Genomic DNA, 22419 nt, shown 5'->3' on the forward strand with positions numbered 1-22419 from the left:
AGGCTCTGACCAAAAGAAGCATTATGCTGATAACAGGGCTTTGTTTTAAGCTGAAAAAAATGAGCAGCAATAAAGCGCTCTGTAATGGGCCACCACTAACTTGTTTTGTCACTTCTATCCAAGCTGAGAGTATGTGTCAAACCAGAAGGGACTCCAAATATTTTTCAAAACACCCCCACTTCTGTGGATATTTTAACATGTCGGTTAGGCCTTCCTGGCTAGAATAGTATGTTTTGCATCATGTATTTTGATAGCATTTAAAAACACCATACGAACTTAAACACAAAGTCTAGACATATTTAAACATTGCCAATTGAATAGAATAATTGTGCAAAATTAGGGAGGGGGGCCCTGATATTTTTTTTTTCACTGGGGGGGGCGCGGCATTTAAAGGTTTGAAGACCACTGCTCGAGAGCAAAGGAGAGACACCCGCAGCCAGACAGTCATGGGCACATGCTAAGGTCATGCCCTTGCGCACACGGTGAAGGTCAGGCATGCAGGCACGTGCGTACGCCCTGGGAGTCAGTCCCTCGCGGAGGGATACTGTGTACAAATATGTGTAGGGCCAGAGAACCTGGGATCAGGATACTGCGAGGCACAACAGATGTACGTCCGTAGGAGACAGTGCCTGACATCAGAAAACATAAAGGGCAGCTCGGGAGGCGAGATGTGATTAAGGAAAGGTGGGTCTGACACTGACAACCTGCGAGCACCCATAATTCTTCCTGTGAAATAAAACAATTTATCGTAGCACACCCGCCTCCGTGTATTTAATTGCTCAAATTGCCGATATGCAAGGTATATCCGTAATATCTAAACACCTAAGAGCGGTTGCAAAACAAATCCAACCGTGGCAGTTTAACATGGTTTGTTTCGCTCTTAAACAATATAATATGCACGATGTGCATGTCTTTTCTGCAGATAAAATTTTCCCCAAATTCATATATTGTTTTCTTGAAGGAATCTGAAAACTAGCGTTTTTCGCCTGCATTGCGCATATTCAGGCCACCTCTCGTGCCCGTTCCTGTTTGTGCGCTCTGCCCGAACGTAACCCCCCTTTCCTTCCAACCTGCTGCATTTTACGAGTCGCTGGTTTTACTTTGTCCTCGCATGAAAAACTAGATCACTGGCCTGCGAGCTGCAGGGTTCAGGTAACAAGGTAGCAGGTATACAGGATGCTAATTGTGCAAGAGTCACGTCGCTGTGCCAAAGTCCGATTATTAATCTGATGCGCCGCGTGAGCTTCCGCACCGTACAGTAGGCCTCAGTGATATGATACCCCGGGCAGTGACCCCGTCCCGTGTCCGACACCACCTGCGACGGGGCGCACCTCACGCAGAGGTCTGCCAGATTCTATGTAATCTGGGGAGAGCAGGTTATCGCTGCAGGCCCCAGTTCAGGCCTGGGCAGGCACAGGGCTCGGGGCTCCACTGATTCATACAAACATGCCATCTCGAAATGCCGCTTGGAAATGGGAACATCGTTGCTAGACAAAATGTCACACTGTAATTTCGCAAATATCCTCTAATTTGTAGACTTTCTGTGCTGGTAGTCTTTGCCATTTTCGTACCATGCAGATTCCTGGCTTCAACTTGCTCCCATGGGTCAGTTTGCATCGTGTGTCTGCTCTTGGCCACGATTTCGAGCTGCAAAGTGCAGAATTCGTGTTGCTGCGTATCCCTTTCTCTTAACCTTGCTGGCTTTGACATCAGGCATCCCAGGGAATGTAGAGCACTATTCGGTTCCATCCGGGCCACCTGATCCTGGCTTTTTACATTTTTTGTGGTCGTCTACTACGCGCTTAGGTTCTTGTGACTTCTTATTTGCCCTTTGCTTTGTAGGGTGGGTGGGAGAAAATTATACCAGGACGAGGTGGCCGAGATGTGGGGCCTCACCTTTGGTGCCCCTATATCTGTCCTGGGGATTAGATCGTTTGAGGGTCGATAAACCATTGTTCACCCAATCCAGGTGCTAGCCTCTTCTGGGTGACTTTTATGCAGTATCGCGTCCCTTCTCCACCCGCAAGGCATTCATGTTTTTGGCACACCTACCTGCACCCTCCATGTTGGTCTGCAATTGTACACATGTAGTTATACTCACATGTAAATATACCTTTAGGAACAGGCCCCAATGTGGTTATGTTGTGTACTGATCTGTGTAGAAGTGGCCAAACCTATATAAGTCCATAAATAATAAAGTAAATAACTTCCTTGTTGCGAAAATCCTGACACTCAAGATTGCATTTCATCCAAGCAAGGCTCTTGCCCTTCCTCCACGGATCCGAGGTTCTGAGGTTTCTCAGGTTACCATCACTTCAGTTCATGCCCATTCCTGATAAATATGGATAACATTCAAAGTAGATTGTTTTACTCCACGTTTCTACTTTTCAGAGATGTGATAATATTGCATGAGAAACTTTTCTAACACCACTACTAATGCCAGTGGCTGAAAGCATGTACCAGGAGATCGCCTTACTCAGCACGAATCTCAGATCACAAAGAGACGTCATAGCTGCAGGGCTTCTTCCTCAAGTGACTCACAAAGGGCACAATAAAAGCAGGTGGGGCACAGGACAGACCATTAATACCGCTCCCTATCTGGGACGCAGTGTGTGCTAGAAGCAAACATGCTTGGCATGGCTGCCAAACCAACAAGATGCTGGAAAAAGTAAGTTTGTGACTGCATTATTGGAGTGCCATTGCCTAGTTCAGCGGGCGCTTTCTCAATAGGATGTGTCTGACTTACTGGAAATCTGCCAATGGCTAAGCGACATTTGACCCACCAATGTCCATGGTTTCAAAATCACGATCGAAGAGAAGGCACATCCCCTGGGTGGTACAGGTTAAGTAAGGGAAAAGGCAAACATTTAATATAAGAAAGAGCATACAAAAGGTTCATGTTTCTCATTTATATCTGCATAAGCCAATAAAAAAGTAATCATTCATTGAATACATGAAAAATGTTAGATATCAACTTTTCTTCTAATCAAAGTGTCCTGGTACATCTTTGATTTATCATGTTTACGTATGTGTCCTTTGCTGTACTAATAAAAGGGCAGAAGGAACAAAATGTCTATAGAAATGAGGCTATACAAATCAAAATTTTGCTGAGCCGAATGTAAACAGTGGGCATGCATTGTGATGGCTCAAACTAGTTATTTTGCAATTTTCATTTTTTGGCTCAAAGTACACTTCAAGGGGGTTTGTGAAAAAGGTAACTGATGTACGTAGGAGAGATGCAGGCGGGAGGATAACCACAGGACAGCTAGCTCACAGCCAACAAACACAAAACACAACAGTATGAAGCACTCCATTCCGGGATGAAACTGACCTCACCCCAACAATGGGCCCTGGAAGAATACGAAGAGACATTGTGCAGCTGTCACAGAAAGATGGTATGAAACTCATGCTATTGTAGGGCAACTGAGACAAAAGGACTTTTATGTACTTAATATCTGGGTAAACCTAAAAAAGTCTACTCTAGGCCGTCAGCATAATCTAATAAATAGGATCAACAGATATAGAAGTAATCCTCCCAGCGCGATCATCTAACTCAGAACTTGAGCCCAATCAATACATTTCTTTTGTAGCTCGTTATAAGAATGAACCCTTGTTCATTGTTAATATTTCTGAACTCCTCAACATTCTGGTACAGTAATGTGAATATCACAAATGATACACATTCTACGTAATCCTCCGATGAATCACAGAACAAACTATTATCAACCTTTCTCTTTACTACCTTCCATGTGGCATATCCAAACACTAGTACGATACAGAGCCAAACTCCTCAATACCGTTCGTTTTTAGAGGCGTCTTCAATGACTATTTGGTCAGCACTACAGTCAGTATATCTAGTAATCTAAACAAGCAGCAAAAAAAACTTAACCTCATCCAACATCTCATTCTCCAGACCCATATCACAGGTCATCTTGGTAACCAGATCACCGCCAAAATGGTACCGTCACGTGGCCCACTACAACAATCTAACTAGCACGACCAGAGCACATTTTCACCTGATCATCATACAATCCCCCAGCATATATCAACATGAGCACCCCAAATTCCACATACATCACGCAGATCAACCAATACGCTCACCCCTGGTAGAGTGGAAAATCACCTTGCTATGAATTCAACCCTCTCAGCCACTAGGCCCAATGCATATTTAATCAGCATAAGAACTCCCTGTCAAATAACTCAATTACCAACTGCAGATCTACATTTGCAACTTACACAGGCTATTTCCCAAGGTGCTAAAAGCATACTTAAACTATTTGAATGCAAAAAATAAGAGAGAAAAAATCCACTGGTCCTCCTTCCAGCACCAATATAAACAAAGACACATACCTCCAGCAAGAAGTTGTGAAAGCCTCACGGCAATAAAGAAAGATTTTGAGATCCTGCACAACTCCAAAGGCAAACATCAAATGCCTTCTTTGACTAACAAATGGCTGTCTTCTTGTAACTAAAAGTGCTTATCTCTGTTCTCCTGCTCCATCAAAATACACTGCGACATAGGACACGCCCGCCCAACTGGAATTTCCCATGCAAGTATCCACTATATATTGAAACTCTGTCACTGCTACATGACTAACCATTGATCATTTAGAGTTTTTTCCAAATTATGCCTTGAAGCCTATCTGCTGTGTTTCCGACTGGCTGCTTGGGCAGAAGTCAGGTTGATGTTCACTTATAGCTATCGAAACAACGAGACTTGATGTCTGTTTTATATTGCCAATTTCTCAAGTCAAATGCTAGCCCTGCCTTTTCTGCAGCACATGGTTCCCAAACGGCTCAGAGACAACGTTCAATTATTCTTTCCTTAAGTGCTAGCCAAGCAACCAAAAATACGCCCATGAACACTGCTACATATATTATCCACAAAGATGTCATGCTATTATTACTATTATATATATTATTACTATTATTACTAATACAATTACTTTTGATTGAGTTTCAATGAAAAATACATTAATAACGAAATTCTAAGCATTTATAGAATATAAAAGAAAAATATATTTTATAATGGATTATTAAATAAATAAATCCTTCTACATTACATCAAATAAGGACAAAAACAAAGCCCTGAAAATGGAACTCATAAATGACAAATGTCCACTTTTGAGATAACCGTAAAAGTACACAAGGTTTCAGAACAGTGGATCTGAGTTTACCAGCTTAAGTATAGCCTACGTAGTGAAATTCTGTCTTCCTGCCATGTTTTCATAAAGGTGCAATCCACGGTAATGACCACAATTCTCCCTCTGCTAGCCCTGCAGCCCCATTTTTAGTTATAACTTCATAGCACAGCTGTTGCGCAACCATACATGAAATACAGAAAAAGAGCTTTAAGAAGAACATGTATCTTCGATGCCACAGGTCTAATTTCTTTATTATGAAAAGTTATGACAAAGGTAGTAGGCCTTTCTTCTTTACTGTGAAAAGCATATTACATATAATAACGCTTTATGGGTGGATTATTAGTACACTGCCTTAAACCCTATAGACAATACTTTCTAACATTCTCACGTGGTTTAGGGTTGCTTTATGGGGTGCTTATCTGTGAATGGAGGATTTTACAGATGTTTAGGATCCCAAACTCCAGCCCTGAGTTTGCAGTATTCTTGGTAGCAATTATGATTGGGGGTGGCTAGCTAGGAGGACTGCGGGTCTGTTGCAGCAGAATGCACTCATTGACATGCAGGTATGTTAAGGGTGTATGTAACACGGAACCGGCCCGAAATCAACATGTTATCACATACAGAAAAACACACCCACGAAACCAAGTTTACGTTTTCATTTTTACTGAGAAGATACTGTGCGCGAAAAAGGAAAATGTACTTCCTTACGTGTGTCAGAGGGTAAGGCGCTGCGTTTATTTGCAAAGTGCAGTACAAATGAAACCGCAGAAAAAACTTATTATTAAAAGCTGCAGCACGCGACGGCATTAAAGGGCAACACTTTAAGACAGTCGCAACTTTGCAGAGGCGAAGGCGGAGCCCCATTCCTCGGTGTTGCAGCGTGCAGAGACAAGCGCAGGCTGGACTGGTCTGGTCTTCTTATCTGATGTCAATGTCTGTCAACAAGGCTTTCCCTATTCCCTACCATCGTTTCTAGCAAACACGTTCTTGGTTACAGTTATATGATTTACAAACACACTGTTTCTGACCTAAGAGGCAGACCCACTTGTGCTGCTCTCTTATGAAGACTCACTTTCCCTTTATAGGCCTGCAGGTTGTATTCCCCTCTGTCAGGGACACAGAGCACCGCCCCCCCCCCCCCCTCCTCGTGACCCTCAGGGGTGAGTAACCGCCCTTTACAATAACGGATTGATTGAGGAGTGACACAGCCGAGTGACAGAAGCGTAGCAGGGAGGCGTCAGCCCAATTCGCAGCCCCCTTTGTACACTAAATTATATTATAAACAAGAGTCTTGCCACCAGAGGGCTGAAACTATACATAACAACACCTAAAACCCGACAGTTCCATCACAACCTGCTGTACACTCCGGTTTCATGTAAACCCTGCACACGCCCTTAGTCGATGCATCATCAGTCATGTGTAACAAGCCCCAGCGCATCTCTTGTAAGACAGCAGACCTCGCTTATAGACAAGTGACGACTTACTGAGTCAGCGGCACCCAGAATGATATTAAGTTCTAAGGAAATATAATAATTCAAACAAACGTCTCCTGTTCGCCTCTGGAAAAACGTACAGGCATGTGGGAACAGTTATTTTACTCAATTGTGTTTCTGTACATGAAAAATCGCTGCTAATGCCTACACTTTGGAGGCTCAGATAATAATACTGAAAATACACCGACATTTTAATTCCGGAGTTTTCTGTTCAAATGTAAAAAAAAAAATCCGACCATTGGCAAAACCAATTGGTCCAGGACATATCGGCTTTGACAACGTTTTTAGCCATACTGTGCTGCAAGGCTCAGGAAAACAAACGAAAACAAGCATTTGCAATGCAATCGGTCTAGCATATGCTCCAGTTGGAGCTACTGACGCTGTAAATTCCTAACTGCATTTTCTTTCCTCATAAATTGATAATGAAAAGTAAACCATTAGTTGACAAAGTGCCAATTCAAAGCGCCATGGCTGCCATAAGCATGAGTGCAATGGAGAGACAGAAAAGGAAAAATATTGGTAAGCATACAATTATCGATGTAACTGGATCAGTCTGCTAGGCGTAACAAAATCTCCCCATGGAGGGACAAACGTAAAGCATTTACCAATGATCACAAAGGATTTTTGAAAGGCAAACCCAGAAACGAGTGAAAGTGATGGGTGTGTGGTGGGCGTGGTTAAAAGCCCACAATTCAGGTCAAAGCACTTGCAAGCCCGGCCTAAAAAAAAAAAAGAGGATCTGTGACGTGGTGGTCGCATCATTCTGTAGGTGCACACGTCATGCATGTATGCACTTACAAAATGAGGTAAGCGACTATAAGTATATTTACCGAGTTGGATCATTAAATAAATAAAAGTGGGGAAAGCAACACATCAGGCGCAGGTGGGGGGAAGCAACAGGGGGATGCAAGCAACATTGAGGGTTAGAGTGGACATGAAAAGGACCAGACTAGAGAGGAGGGCCCAGGTTGGGGAAGCAACACTGAGGGCAAGGTTGGGTGGGGAAACAACAGGCAAGACAGAAGGAGGGCACAGGGTCGGGAAGCAACTTGGAGTGCCAGGGAGGAGAGGAGAAGCAACAAGCAAGAGAGGAATGTAGACAGGGCTGGCGAGAAAGCAACGGGGGAAGTACACGTGGACAAATGCAATATAGAAGGGGCAAAGGAAGTAAAAGCAATATGGAAGGGGCTAAGGAAGGAGAAGCAAATGGGGACGGAGAGCAACACCAGTGCATGGGAGAGAAGTACACGAGGGAGACAGCTGGAAAACACATGCACTCTCATGGAGCCCTTAATGCAATAGAAAAAAGAACTGCTTGAAAAGCAAGCAGTGGAAGCACAGAAGACAGTCAATCAAAAGCGACGGCAAAGACGCTATGCTCCATGGGAGGAACAAACACAAGATTTTCAAGCTGGGACACAAAGAAGAAGCAGGTACATGAAAGGAAAGCAAAGTCAACCAATGGCATGCAATTGGCAGGGTCCCTGTATGTTCTTGGTAAGCCCACATTGTTTTTCCAAAATAGGTTCTAGCTAAAAAAAAAACACAACATGGATGTAATGCTAAACCTAGGACCAATGATCTCCCAAATGCCAAACCTAAGCCTATTGATAATGTAGCACCACCTCTGAACCCTATGGCTAACTCTCTCACTATGCCAGTCCTTGGCTTGGCTGTAACATGTAACTTGGCTGACCCTAAAACTATAACCTTTTCACGGATCCTAACCCAACCACGGTGCCCTGAGTCTAAGACTAATTCTAAACCAATGTCCCATACAAAAGGATAATGTGAACCTTCATTTTCAATTTTGCCAATTTCACTTTTTTCTTTTTTTTACAAAAAGACATTAATATGTAACAACTAAAATATTTATTCTCTGTATTTATGTGTTTAGTTTTATCGGTTATGACAGCCTAGACACTGGTCTAGTATAGAACTTTCCAACAAATATTCCTTAATTATAAACTCATTCCCTTCACTAAAGACGTTTACAAATAATCCGCTGGCTGTAGGGAAAAGAGTAAAACAAAGATGTATCATTATTTTCCATGCACAAGGCCGACCTGCGAATTACTCCTAAACTAGGATAGTGTTAATAAGGCACAAGACCGATAGTTTGGGGACAGGTGATTGGTGAAAAGTGTATTTGTTACTTGCTAGAAAATTATTTTCTCTAGGTCTGCTAAGTAACACTTTACCATTTTATAGGCTTCCAAGACACCTGTAATCAAAGACTCAGACAACAGTGAGATAAGTGCCTCCTATGTGTCTGTGCATTCCCAAACCTTGGACAAAACGTATACAGCTAAATGCAGAATAATTTTCCCAGTCTGTTTTAAATGCCTCTTCCCAGTTTGTGGGAATAGCTATATTTAAAAAGCAGACATATCCAGAATTCACGTTGCCTGGTATATATATATAAGTATGGCAAAAAGCCAAGATTGAGACAATTCGTGAGCCTATTAGGAACCAGCCAGCACTGGAACACATCACAGCACTAGGAAATCCATCTCACCCACGAACTGCTCTGGCTGTCTACAGGCAGACATTTTGCGTCCAATACAGAACAAAGATTTAGATACGGCTTTAGGTCAGTCCTTTTCTTATGATTGGACAGTTCTCTTGTCTATCTCATGTGTCTGCTTTTGATTTAATGACCTTGCACCCTATTGTTGTATTTGACCCACTGAAGAGCATTTCGGTCCAGAATCGAATTGACCTACAGAACTGTCGCAAATGCCTGATGGGCTGGTCTGACAGATCAGTGTGCGGGATGCTTTTTTAGGCATTTTGAGCCAGTTGTATTGCCAGGTGGTCCGGTTTTTACAGTTGGTTCCCCTGATATTACCCTGTTTTTATTAGCAATCTGCTTCGCTAAAGGGAGCCACTTTCAATAAAGGGTGTCACTTTTATTTTGGTGGCAGGGCCTATTTTTGTCCCAGTCTGACCCTGCTTCGTTCTCACAGCATTCTCTCTTGTACACCTCCAGGGCTCACTTGATGGGATTGTTTTTTGGTCTGGCCAAGGCTTTTTCATTTTACTTATATTATATGTAAAATATACTTAATTATAGGGGCTTTGAGACAGCCTTCTTCATCTATTGGTCTTCTATTGTGTCATTCACATTTTTCTTCCACTCACTACAGCATACAGGCTTGAAGGTGATGGGTCAGCCCACTTCAGCCATTGGCTGACTTGATTATGATTGACACCACTGTGCTGTTTCACGAATATACGACGAAACAACGACTGCAAAAACAACTACTGCCTTAACAACGAGGTCGGAACACCGACCTCGTTGCTACTACTAATGATTTTACCACGAATGCCTTAACAACGATATTTCGTTGTAAAGGCATTCCTGATAAAATCATTAGCAATAGGCACCATTCACCCTACATCCCTCAACCCACCCCCCCAACCCCACCCCAAAACCTAAAACCCCCTGACCCCCCACCCACTCCCCAAAACCAAAAACGCCCCACCCCCCCAAACCCACCCCAAAACCGAAAACCCTGTGACCCCCCACCCACTCCCCCAAACCAAAAACGCCCCACCCCCCAACCCCACCCTAAAACCTAAAACCCCCCACCCACTCCCCAAAACCAAAAACGACCCACCCCCCCAACCCACCCCAAAACCTAAAACCCCCTGACCCCCCACCCACTCCCCAAAACCAAAAACGCCCCACCCCCCAACCCCACCCTAAAACCTAAAATCCTGTGACCCCCCACCCACTCCCCAAAACCAAAAACGCCCCACCCCCCCAACCCCACCCCAAAACCTAAAACCCCCTGACCCCCCACCCCCTCCCCAAAACCTAAACCCACCACTTACCTTCGCCAAGTCCCTTCTTTGTACCTTAAACACGCATGTTCGTTGTTCAGGACATACGTAGTTAAGGCACAAAAAACCAAAGTCGTGGTTAAAAAAAGCATTGTTGCGCTTTCGTTAACCACGACCTTCGTAAAAAAAAAGTCGTAAAAAAGGATGTTTCCCCTGTTTCACTAGTAGCACATCCACACACAAAGCAGTCCCTGGTACTGATCAAAACTATTATGGCAATGGGTGTTTTTTTAAAGCAAAATGTGCTTTTTGCTTTTATCCAACTCTCTTTAGAGACTTACGATGGATCAGCAGCTTCCCCAACAATACAGTTTTGTAAAAACCATGATAAAACAAAAGAAGCACTGACAAAGCGGAAAGGCCGGCACCAATGCCAGAACTACTGACTTTGCCAATGCTTGTTTCCTGATGGATGCAGCACTACACTGGTGTGGATGAGTTTAATTGCTTTCTTCCCTGCTTCTTACTGTACCCCCCCCAACATGTGCTCTCTTTTGTCCCCCCTCTCTGATGATCCATATATATAAATATTGTCCCAAAGTTTACACCTGTTTGCTCGTCTGGTTTACACTCCACCCCTCACGGCAGCAGGATCAGTATGAGCGTGTGTAACAAGAAACAATATTATTATATATATATTTTCATATTCTACTGTGGCAGGGCAGAGTGCTACTGAGCTGCTGTACGTTTTTTCACTTTTTTATTGTGCCATAAACAAATAACTATGTGTCATAACAGAAAGACAAATTAAAAAGTCTTGCTGTGCAACACAATGGATGTGCACACATATCATACATAACATGCCCGCATGCATGAGCTTCTGCCACAACGCAAGTGTATGAATTGCTGGCCATCTTGAAATTAGTTTTCTTTAACAGCACACACTTTTGAGAATATCGAACCATGGGGGCGCATGCACCATGATGCATGCAATTGCTTGCAAATTACAATAAAAAAAGCGTTAGCAAAGCAAATAATTAGGCCTTTTAGAACAGAGACCTATTCGCTTATAATGAGAATATCTTGTTTGGTTGTATATCACTTGATACCACAATCTTGCAGTATTGCAGTGCTATAAAAGTAGGTGTTCCTGTTGGTCTACTCAGGGCTAAATTTCATGAATACCAGAAGGACGAAAATCTTATGCAGCCCCAGAAGGATCTTCTGTAGACCGGGGGATCTTACATTCCTAGTTTTGCCAATGATTCACAGTTGGGTGTTGTGAAATGTGCTTTTCTGCCTCCGTTTGTGCTTAACCAAGTGGAACAGAATAAACTTTTTGCAAAATGTTGTGTTATATAATCCCCTTTCTGCAGTATTTGAATACCGGCCTTCTTTTAAGAAGCATTGGCAAAACCAATAGATTGTGGGGGTTATTCTAACTTTGGAGGAGTGTTAATCCGTCCCAAAAGTGACAGTAAAGTGACGGATATACCACCAGCCGTATTACGAGTTCCATAGGATATAATGGACTCGTAATACGGCTGGTGGTAAATCCGTCACTTTTCCGTCACTTTTGGGACGGATTAACACCTCCTCCAAAGTTAGAATAACCCCCTGTATGTGCTAACACATGCAAACACAAGCATGCATGCCTAAGAATATTCACACCAGGGCCGTAGTCTTGGCCAATGCTGGGTGTCGCTTCAGAGTGAAAAGGATGTCCCAAAATCCAAAAGTAATCATTTAGTTACCCGTTTCCCACTAGCCAAGGTTGCTTGTGTAATCATTGGTAGGCACCAATGGATGGCCTGAATGCAGCACCAACCCTGGGTGGAGCTGCGGAGAGGAAGTGCAATGCAGATCTGTACCACCCTAAAGGAAAAGGTCCATCTGCATCAAACTTGGGAGGTGTGAGTGCCACACCAGTCTTCTCCAGGGATTACACGCTCTCTGGGATCCATTGTAAGCACCTGTAGTCTGTCCTGAAGAGATGATGAGTTGGCTGCAGAGACAGTGACACATAAGAGGCTGCTGGTTGTTTAGTTTCCCGTCACCTTTACAATATTGTACTAGTGTGCTATGGGGCAGAGGAATGGAGGGGTGGATGTTTGTGTATGTCTTTTCCCTGCTATTGCCTGTCCTGTGTTTGTGTGGGAAGAAAGCTTGCGTTGCTGCTGTATGTGCTGTTTTTTTTTCATCTACGAAAATGAAAAACACAAAACCAGCGGAGTAGAATGGTGTAGAGTGGCATGGTGTACAGTGTCATTGCATGGAGTGGCGTAGAGTACAAAGGTGTACACAGGTGTACAGTGGCATATAAGGGGTGGAGTAGAGTTGTCTGGAGTGACATAGGGTGGCATGGAGTGGTTCAGGGAGGCCTTGCATGGAGGAGAGTGGAATACAGTGGAGTGAGGTAGAGTGGCGTGACACAGAGTAGATTGGCATAGTGTGGCATAAAGTGGAGAAAGTAGAGTGGTGTAGAGTGGTATTGCATGGAGTGGCGTAGAGTACAAAGGCATACACAGGTGTAGAGTGGCATATAAGCAGTGGAGTAGAGTTGTCTGGAGTGACATAGGGTGGCATGGAGTGGAGTGGTTCAGAGAGGCATTGCATGGAGGAGAGTGGAATACAGTGGAGTGAGGTAGAGTGGCATGGCACAGAGTAGATTGGCATAGTGTGGCATAAAGTGGAGAAAGTAGAGTGGCGTAGAGTGGCATTTTGTGGAGTAGAGTGGCACAGCGTAGTGTGGTGCAAAGTAGAGTGGTGTAGAGTACAGTGTAGTCGCATAGAGTAGAGTAGGGTGGCGTGGAGTAGAGAAATGTGGAGTAGTGTGGGGTGTGGTGGGGTGGCATGGAGTAGAGTAGAGTGGTGTGGAGTAGAGTGGCATAGAGTAGGATAGCATGACAGAGTAGACTGGCACAGAGTGGTCATGGGTGTATCTCGGTCAAAAATATTGTGTGGGGGTGTGCTATTCAGATTATCCAACAATCATGATGCTGTATCCAGTTAAAATACATTATACGACAAGCATAGCATGGGAGGGCTCAAGGGGCAGCTGCAAGTGAGGGTAGTGCGGATTGTTAGGGGTTCTAAGATCGTAGCGAGAAGCACAATACTTTGCAAAACAACCAAATTCTTGAACACCTTAAAAACAGATGGGCGAGAGGGAGAAGCAAGGGAGGGGGACACCGAGAGAAAGAGAGAGAGACTGTGTGTATTTTCATATGGCTGTGTATTTAAAAATCCAGATGAAATCAGACAAAGACCTTATCATACCTAACTGTGAGCCCCTGTACCCAACTGTTTACTACAGAATACATTTGGAGTGTGTAACACCCCATACACCCCCTTGAAGCTATGTCCCTGAGAGTGTTGTGGCATACAGTGGCGTGGAGTAGAGTGGCATGCAATAGACTGGTGTGGACATGGCATAGAATGGGGTGGGGCAGAGTGGAGTACAATGGTATGGAGTAGAGTGACATGCAGTAGACTGGTGAGGTGTAAAGCAGAGTGGTGTGGCATAGAATGGGGTGGAGTAGAGTAGAGTGGCATGGCACAGCATAGAGTATTGTAGAGTGGTGTAGAGTGGCATTGTGTGGCATAAAGTAGATTGGTGTGGAGTGGTGTAGAATCGAGTTGCAAAGAGTAGAATGGCATAGAGTGGCACAGAGTGGGGTGGAGCAGACTGGAGTGGCGTAGAGTGGCAAGAGTAGAGTAACAGAGTGGAGTGGCACAGAATTGAGAAAGTAGAGTGGCACAGAATAGCACTGGGTGGAGTGGAGTACAGTGGTTTAGAGTGGCATGGAGTGGCAAAGAGGGGAGTGGCATAGAGTGCAATGGAGCTGAGTACAGTGAAGTAAAGTGGCACTGTATGTAGTACAGTGGTAAAGAGTAGAGTGGCAAAGAGAGGTGTAGAGTGAGGTGGAGTAGAGTGGCATGGGGTACAGTGGCATGGAGTACAGTGGCGTATAGTGGAGTGGTATAGATCGGCAGTAGCAGTGTGTGGAGCAGAGTGGCGTGGATTGGCATAGAGTATGGTGACGTAACATGGAGTGGAAAAGAGTGTCGTGGCCTAGAGTGGGATGAAGTAGAGTAGAGTGGCATGGAGTAAAGTGGAGAAGAGTAAAGGGGCGTAGAGTGGTGCCGAGTACAGTGGAGTGGCATACAGTGGCACTGTGTGAAATGGGTTGGCATGCAGTGGTGTGGTGTAGAGTGGCATGGAGTATAGTAGCACAGAGTAGAGTGTCATACGGTGGAGTGGCATAAAGAGGAGTGGCATAACGTGAAATTGCATGAATGGCAAAGCATAGAATCACGTAGAGTCGAGTCAGGTGGAGTGAAGAAGAGTGGTGTAGAGTAGAGTGGCCTAGAGCGGAATGGCAGAGTACAGTGGCGTAGGGTACAGTAGCGTAGAGTGGAGTATAATGGCATAGAGGAGTAGAATAGAGTGGTGAAACAAAAACAACCAATGGTATGCTGTAGCGGATGGTAAGCCCACTGAACAGAAAAGCATACATTTTTCAGCACAGCGCATGCTCGATGTAGGGGAGATCTTAAAGGCAGTCAATAGTATGAGATGAGAAACAATTTCTCCCATGGCTGGAGTCATCCCCACTCCATGTATATTGTGAAGAATTGTTAAGAAGGGCCAGCAGACAGCTGCACGTTCATGCCAGACCTAAAAATTAAATAACTGGGCAGGCTCAGACACTTCTATGACTCTTTCTAGAAAAGAGTTTACTGGGCGGATTATCCTGATTTGTGCCAGAACAAGAGCAGTCAAATAGAGAGTGAACTATGTTGTACCTATCACGAAAAAATGGCTTAATCGCATGATGATCACTTCTGGCCAGGGGCAACTTAGGAAACTCTAACAACCCAATTAGTTTAGGCTTTTGTACAGTGAAAATGTCTTCTTGCGCTTTTGTAATACACACACTACATACAATACCCCAGGGGCGGCTGTGGCAGTGCAAGATTTCATTGCACACACAACAGGTACAGTGCACAACAGAAATGTAAGATTCCTGTACAGTGAACAGGTACCGTACAGACAGCAACAGGTGAAGTAGTAAATCATCATTTTCGAACAGGGAGGGGTGTATGTTCACCTCCTCTGTAGAATATCATATCAACTGGATGAAAAACATATTAGATGTACACATTTCCGAAAATTAACTATGATTGATCTTACTTTTTTTTTTTACTTTCGCCTATACTTTGTAATAGATAGATCATCACTATCTGGGAGATTTCCCCACGGAAAAGTGTAAGTAAAAATGTTTATTACATTTAATAAAAGATTTTTGAAAATATTTGTATGCTAAATATTGTTGTACATTAATGTTATATATTTATTTTAACTACAGAACAAAATAAAAGAAATGCTAAACCACATTTAGCTTAAATTTGAAATAAAAACTTAAATAATTGTAATAAAACGAGCCCACCTACATTAAAATATTATTATGTACTAAAATTACAAAATATTATGTACAGAATTAAAGATAAATTAATTTTTTTTAAATAGTTACATTTGTTTTTCAATGAAAAGCGCTTATTTAAATATGTTATCATAAAATATATATTGTTTAATTCTATTTAATTGATATTAGACGTTTAACATCAAGTTAATTTTCAGATAGATATAAAACGTTGAACTAAATTAATTTAGTTTAACATTATTTCACATAGGGTTTTTTAAGTCCCTGGCTCAATTATTTTATATGGGGGGTTGCTGCAGTATCAGTGATTGGCACGGTGTGGTGCAGAACTACTGCGTCTGTGTGTCAGTGGTAACTTGCAGTCGTAAATTTGTCTCCACCCATGTTTCAGGCACATAGATCTGTGGGAGTTCTGGTGGAGTATCAAGCATGAGACTGAACATGTGCTTTTGGGTGTAATTATACCAAGCATTAACATTGAAATATTACATAATACAAATGAAATGCATTGTAAAACTCAATGTTTACTGCAACACCATAGAAATGCATTTTATCAACCACAAAATAATAGAAAATTCAGTTTGCAACTGCGAGGATTCACAGTAATAGCTTGCAACAGTACTTAAGACGCTAGGCTATTTCACAATGATTTTAATTTGTGACCTGTGGGTTAAAAAAAAACAATTGTCTGTGCAAACTCATAAATCCACGGTGTTTGTCAGATAGAAAAACAGTGACTGACATGTTACATTCAATGATATGCAACAGACTCAGTCACCTCCTACTCCATTTTATGGTTATTTAAGCATGTGGTCAAAGAGTACATGCAGCAAACTCCACGGTAAATGGATTAACGATCTGACCTATCGTGGCGGTATTTATTATACCATACGATATGCTGAATGCACAAACAATGTGCAGCATGTGCTTTAAGAGCCTGAGCTATTTTTAAATGATTTCTGTTGTAACCAATTAAGTAAGCCATAACAACTTTACAAGAGTTTACCCTAATGTTAATATTTTATGGGCCAAAGTCGGTGATAAAAAATAATGAATATGTACCAGAAGACCACAGGTGACGTATTGCGTATTCATACTCATGACACTGTCCATCCTCATACTGTGGCACCCCAAGGACACATTTTCAGCCCCACTTGCCACCAATCCCCAGTTTGTGGGCTTGCTTCCATTTTCAGCGCATGCCCCTGCCAAGAATGTAAACATGTCTTCCTATAGTTCCTGTCAGATCCTAAAGGCAAACACAACAGAAAGTAGAGCACCTGCAGTCTCCCTGCCTCCAAGATCCTAACAAGGCCAAATTGTCACTATATAACGTTCCGTCAAATTATGGGACGGGATAGACTCAACAGGAATAGAATACATGGTAACAGAGATGCGAATTTTAACTACCAGGCTGCAGAGCTTCTATAGTGGATAGGAACTCCATGTCAGCAGGAGCCGACCAAGCCATGACGTTCTGCCTCCAATCTTTTATACATTGGTCATGTTCATACAGCCTACCTAAGAGGCACAGTAGCTCTTAACACCAGGCGTTCTCTCACATCCTTCTCAGCCACAATTATCATGTAGCACAGCATAGGGGGTGTTGGGGCAACATGCATGTTGAACATGAATCCCAGTAATGGGCTTGCACTACAATGCTAACAACAACAGGCATAAGTGTTTGCGCTGCTTCGCAATTAAAGCTCTTCTACTGGTGCTGTGGTGGGCAAACGCCTGTAATTCGCTGTGAAATAAGCTCCCAGGGCATTGATTCACCCTGGCCACTTCTCGCAAGCAGTCTCTTGTTCTTCAAGTGTTATCATGGTGCATCTTACAAAGGTCAGTATCTTGGATTTCCTTCCCCAGGTTGATTTTGATCTCACTTACTGGATTTGGACGTCAGGCGCATGCTGTAGTCTATCAGAGTTAGCATCAAGTAGGACAGTGTCGTCCACATCCAGCAGTTAATAATGGTGCTATGTCTGGAGCTTAGGAGGACAAATTCTATCCGACATCAAAAAGTCAAGCACATTTGCCAAATAAAGACCGAACAAAGAAGCAAACACACGCTTCTATTTAATGACAGATTCAGCTGAAATCCGAGATGGCATCTCACCATTAATCCCACCCCGAAGCACAACCCACATGTGAGCACTGTACTTCACAAGCATACAGAGTACAGTAGAAGGGATGCTCTCCTACCCTATTCCGCAAACAGCTTTAATCAACATGATCGACAGCTGTACTCAGATCTATGTGGTCAGTGATATTTTGGCAGCACATCATCAGCCTGCGCCCATACCCACTGAGTGGTACCCACTTGAGCCTAGTCAACTGGGGCAGACGTACCATAACATAATGAAAAAAATATATTTCTGCTACGCACCTTTCACTAGGGACTGTAACCAAAGCCACAGGAAGAGAACTGAGGCTGTACGGTTTTCAAAGACAGCCAAGACCCTACAGACATGCCCCTATGGAATGACACTGTTCATAGATGCCCATGTTGGCTGCAACATTACCTTCCAGTTTGTTTACTGTTCATACTTTTAATTGTCCTTCTGTGAAAAAAACATTATTTTAAAGGACAAAGCTCTAACTGGATACTGGGTTTTGGGGAGTTACTATCCCATGCTGTAACTGAGTTTAAAACCTACTCCGATTTTTCTCTTTCACCTCGGTCTTTTAGATCCCTTTAACACTTGATTTCGGTGCCCCTGCTCATTTATGTTTCAGCATATTGTGACATTAAGGGCAAATTTCACTGTACCCATTTCCAACACCGTAAACAAGGCTGCAGGATCAAATAACATTCTGCTCGGATCACAACAGTGAGTCACCCACAGCTGTGGAATATTAAGTGAGCCTGAAGTCGTGACCACCTCAGAGGCTGGCCTCTCTTAGACATTTGCAGCCGCTGGACAATGTGCAGGCTAACAGGGCTTGCCCCCCATCCCTTCTCAATAACTGCAGGTGATCCCATGAAAGTAGGCCCAACAAATGGGCGCGGTGATGTTGAAGAATCAAACTCACCCTTGGGGTTTGTAGGCAACTGTTTGGCAAACACCTCTCATTCCCCACTGCCCTCCCAGTGCCTTAAAGGCACGAAAAGTCTAGCTAGATGCCATGGAGGAGGTTAAAGCGAGTGAATACCTCTTGAATGGGTCAAAGATGAAACGAAGAAAACACAGAGGTAATCTTAGTCTGCTTCACGCTCTTTTCCCCACACAACATACAACACACTGGTCTTGTGTTGCGCAACATAAGGTCAATCAGAAGGAATTGTTTTTTTCTCTTTACTGAACTTTTACATTTTGTTCTTGCCACTTCTTTTGCCTGCCGCACTGAGGACTTAAGTTGACCCCCGTACCCCCTTTACTCTCTGTGTGTTTGTAGCAGCTCGCCTCGCACTGGGGGTGCTACTGTTATTTCAGTGCTATAGTCAAGGGATAAGTGTCCATGCTTCCGCACTCAGACCAGTCACAGTGACTGGCCTTTCTCCAATTGAATACAACATGTCAGAGCAAGCAGCACTTAGAAGAACAGCATCCTTGTAATAATTACATATCCAGAAGTAGGTCTGCAGTGCCCAGGCACCCTGTGGGTTATGAAGTCCTTCCCCCTGTGGTCCCCCTCTCCCCTCTAGGATGGGTGCTTGACAAGATGACTACCAGATCAAAGACAATCATTGTTTCAGTCAATATTATTACAAACTGTAAACAGTTGTTTTAGCATACTTGCGTGATCAGTACATAACTACAGTGTATACCACATATGTATGCAATAAAGGGCTCATCAGAGTCATTGCTCCTAATTTACAAGGGCACAAAAAGGATGCCAACTATTCATATCTGTTTTCTGTTTCTGTGTCTGACATACTTTGAGGGCAGGCTTGAGCATTTGTAGAGCCATCGTCGAGCAAACACATTGGCTTCCTCCTCAGGCATGGGCACGATATCATACACTCCATCAGAGTCCATTTCTTGGGTGGGTTTAGTGACCCGAGCCGCCTCCTCATCTCCACCAGTGCTTCACTCACTGGGATACGAGGCGATGCAGCCTCCAAATCCTACATGTCCCCAATGATGCAATGACCACACTGCTTGAGCCATCCCAATGGCATCTGTCTGCAACCACATGTACGGAATAGTTATAGATGTTGTAGCAGACACACTAAACATATCTAATCTGGAAAACAAAGGACGTCCTATTTGGGATACTGATCTCTGCTCATCAAATCTTTCTACTGAAGTCACTGCAGAGCACGTTGAGGACAGAGATATGAGCAGATTTCAAAAGGTCCTCAGCTGATTTATTAAATTTGTTTAAAGCCTGTGAGAAAGACGCACACGTTGCCCGATAGTAAAATCCTCCTCTGAAGGATTTGTGTCCCAACAATATCTACCTTCACTGCCCCCAGGCAAAACCTTGGCCTTGATATTGTAGACCATGTTATGGGACTTCCCACAAAATGCTTATGCTGAAAAATGCAATGAGTGATTCATTTGGCAAATGCCTATTTAGAGACATTCACTATACTGTAGAAGTCAGCATGTTTACAATGCATTCGCATGCACACATATTGAGGATTCAACACTAAAGTTGAAGTTTAATTTGCTCTTAAAATGGTGATGGGACACATTCAACTTGCATTGTGAGATCCATAACTGTCAGAGATAATGTGGCCACTGTTGGGACATGTGCCCTTACTCACTGACATCATCTTCTACTTATGCAAGTAGACATTAGCATTTAGAAGATATCTTTCCTTTCTTCGAGGGCCAATTCAAATCTTCATCTGTTACTACAAAATAAGAAGGGTAATCTTTTGTTTTAAAGGGAATATTGCGATTCATAGAATGCAATGGTCATTTAACATAAACGTGTGGAAACGTGGGAGATCCCCTTTAAGAAAACAAAATAGAGAAATCATGTGACCTCCCCTTTAAGGGTGCTTGCAAGCTGCTGTACTTACCCCCTGGTTTCCTTGGAAGGAGATTACTGGTTGGGACAGTCTGGCTCCAGAGACCTGTGGAAAGAGCATGCAAGAGAACATTAGTTGAGTAAAAACAAAGTATTTACCTTCTCACAAGTCAATCCCTTCAAATCACCCTCTTTAAATAGCTTCTGCTTGCAAGGGTGCATCCAAACATATCAATGAGCAAAGATCAAGCTGAAGATAGCCTTAGCCTGCATGACACACAAGGACCTTCACCACAACACTCCTGTCTACCTGGCCAGTAAACTTGAACTGTCTGGTGGTAGTCGTACCTTAAGAAGCACTAACTCCCTACTGTTGAAACCACAGAAGTTCAACAAAAACAAAACATCCAATCACTCCTTCCCCGGTCTTTCCCCTAGAATTTGTTACGCACTGCCTCCTGAAATTAGGTCCTGAAATCAGGTTAAACCCCTCGATTTCCTCCTTCAAAAAAAAAGAACTTAAAATTATTATGCTGAATAGATTCCTTCAATAGCAGCACTGAAGTCCATCAGCTTGACTGTTTTACTGTTGGGCTCCTCCGGAACTTGAATCTGACGGCCGTCTATTACACTGAATATGTATTGTTGCATGCTATTTTCTTATTGCATCTCTGCTTGTGTGTACAACTTGTCTGCCATTTGTACAGTGCTCTGATACCCTGACAGGTCGTGTTTGCATTAAATTAAATTCTTCAAATAAAATCAAATACATAAATAGTTCCCTACGTATGCAATTTTCAATCATACTAGTATTTTTGAGGGTCTCAGCCATCTCAAATAATATGTTATTGCAGCAGACTAGTAATGGATGCACATTATCGATTTACAATCATTTACCACATGTTCTACTGAAACCAAAAACGATGGCTGCCTAAGTGAATTCCAGGAAAATAAGGTCAGATGAGAGTAAATACAGTTTTCTGGGTTGTAGACGGCAATAAGTCGGTCACTCTCCGTGTGCCTGCTGGTTACTTTCTGGTGTTAGCAATATGCTGCTATGCCATTTCATAAACACAGTCAGTGCTTTGTTGTTCTGGATCAAGCTGTTGCAGGAAAGAGCATAAGAGAAGAGTTCCACTGCTTCCAGCAGGCCTCAAAGATGGCATGACGTTTTACTGAGATCAGAGGCATGCAGGGCAATGAATGTCAGCCTAAAACCAGACACATGGCACGTGGTCAGGCAACCCTTTGAACCTTCTTTCCAAACACAAGGATGTACCAAACTTAAGGAGTTTTTCAAATCTACATGATAATTGCTCCATTGAGCCTTTCGATCTTGGCACAACCATGGATTATATACTTGCTTCACACCACGAGTGTCCAACTGAGAATCTATGCCACATTTTCAGGATGACCATCGGCAATATGAATAAATTCCAATTTGGTGCCATATCTAAATTTATGTAAAGTGGATATCCATAAAAACTAGGAGGTGCCCCCACCTTCTCCTCAGTAAAGGACGTTTTCAACACAGGCTATTGACATATTCAGGTAGATTCTTAGAAAATGTTATGGCCTTTTACAAGGATGCTCCCTTACTCTTTAAGTAACGTTGTGACA

At 43.1% G+C, this 22419-nt stretch overlaps 1 protein-coding gene across 1 annotated transcript in view; it reads right to left on the minus strand.

Moving 5' to 3' along the window:
- Positions 1-22419, minus strand: part of ELL3 (elongation factor for RNA polymerase II 3) — a 171353-nt gene that overhangs the window by 131890 nt on the left and 17044 nt on the right. Inside the window, exon 2 of the mRNA XM_069222630.1 lies at positions 20852-20905. Within this exon, the coding sequence (XP_069078731.1) occupies positions 20852-20905 (54 nt within the window). The remainder of the gene's footprint in view (positions 1-20851; positions 20906-22419) is intronic.

Source organism: Pleurodeles waltl, chromosome 3_1, assembly GCF_031143425.1.
Source record: "Pleurodeles waltl isolate 20211129_DDA chromosome 3_1, aPleWal1.hap1.20221129, whole genome shotgun sequence".
NCBI classification, from domain to species: Eukaryota; Metazoa; Chordata; class Amphibia; order Caudata; family Salamandridae; genus Pleurodeles; species Pleurodeles waltl.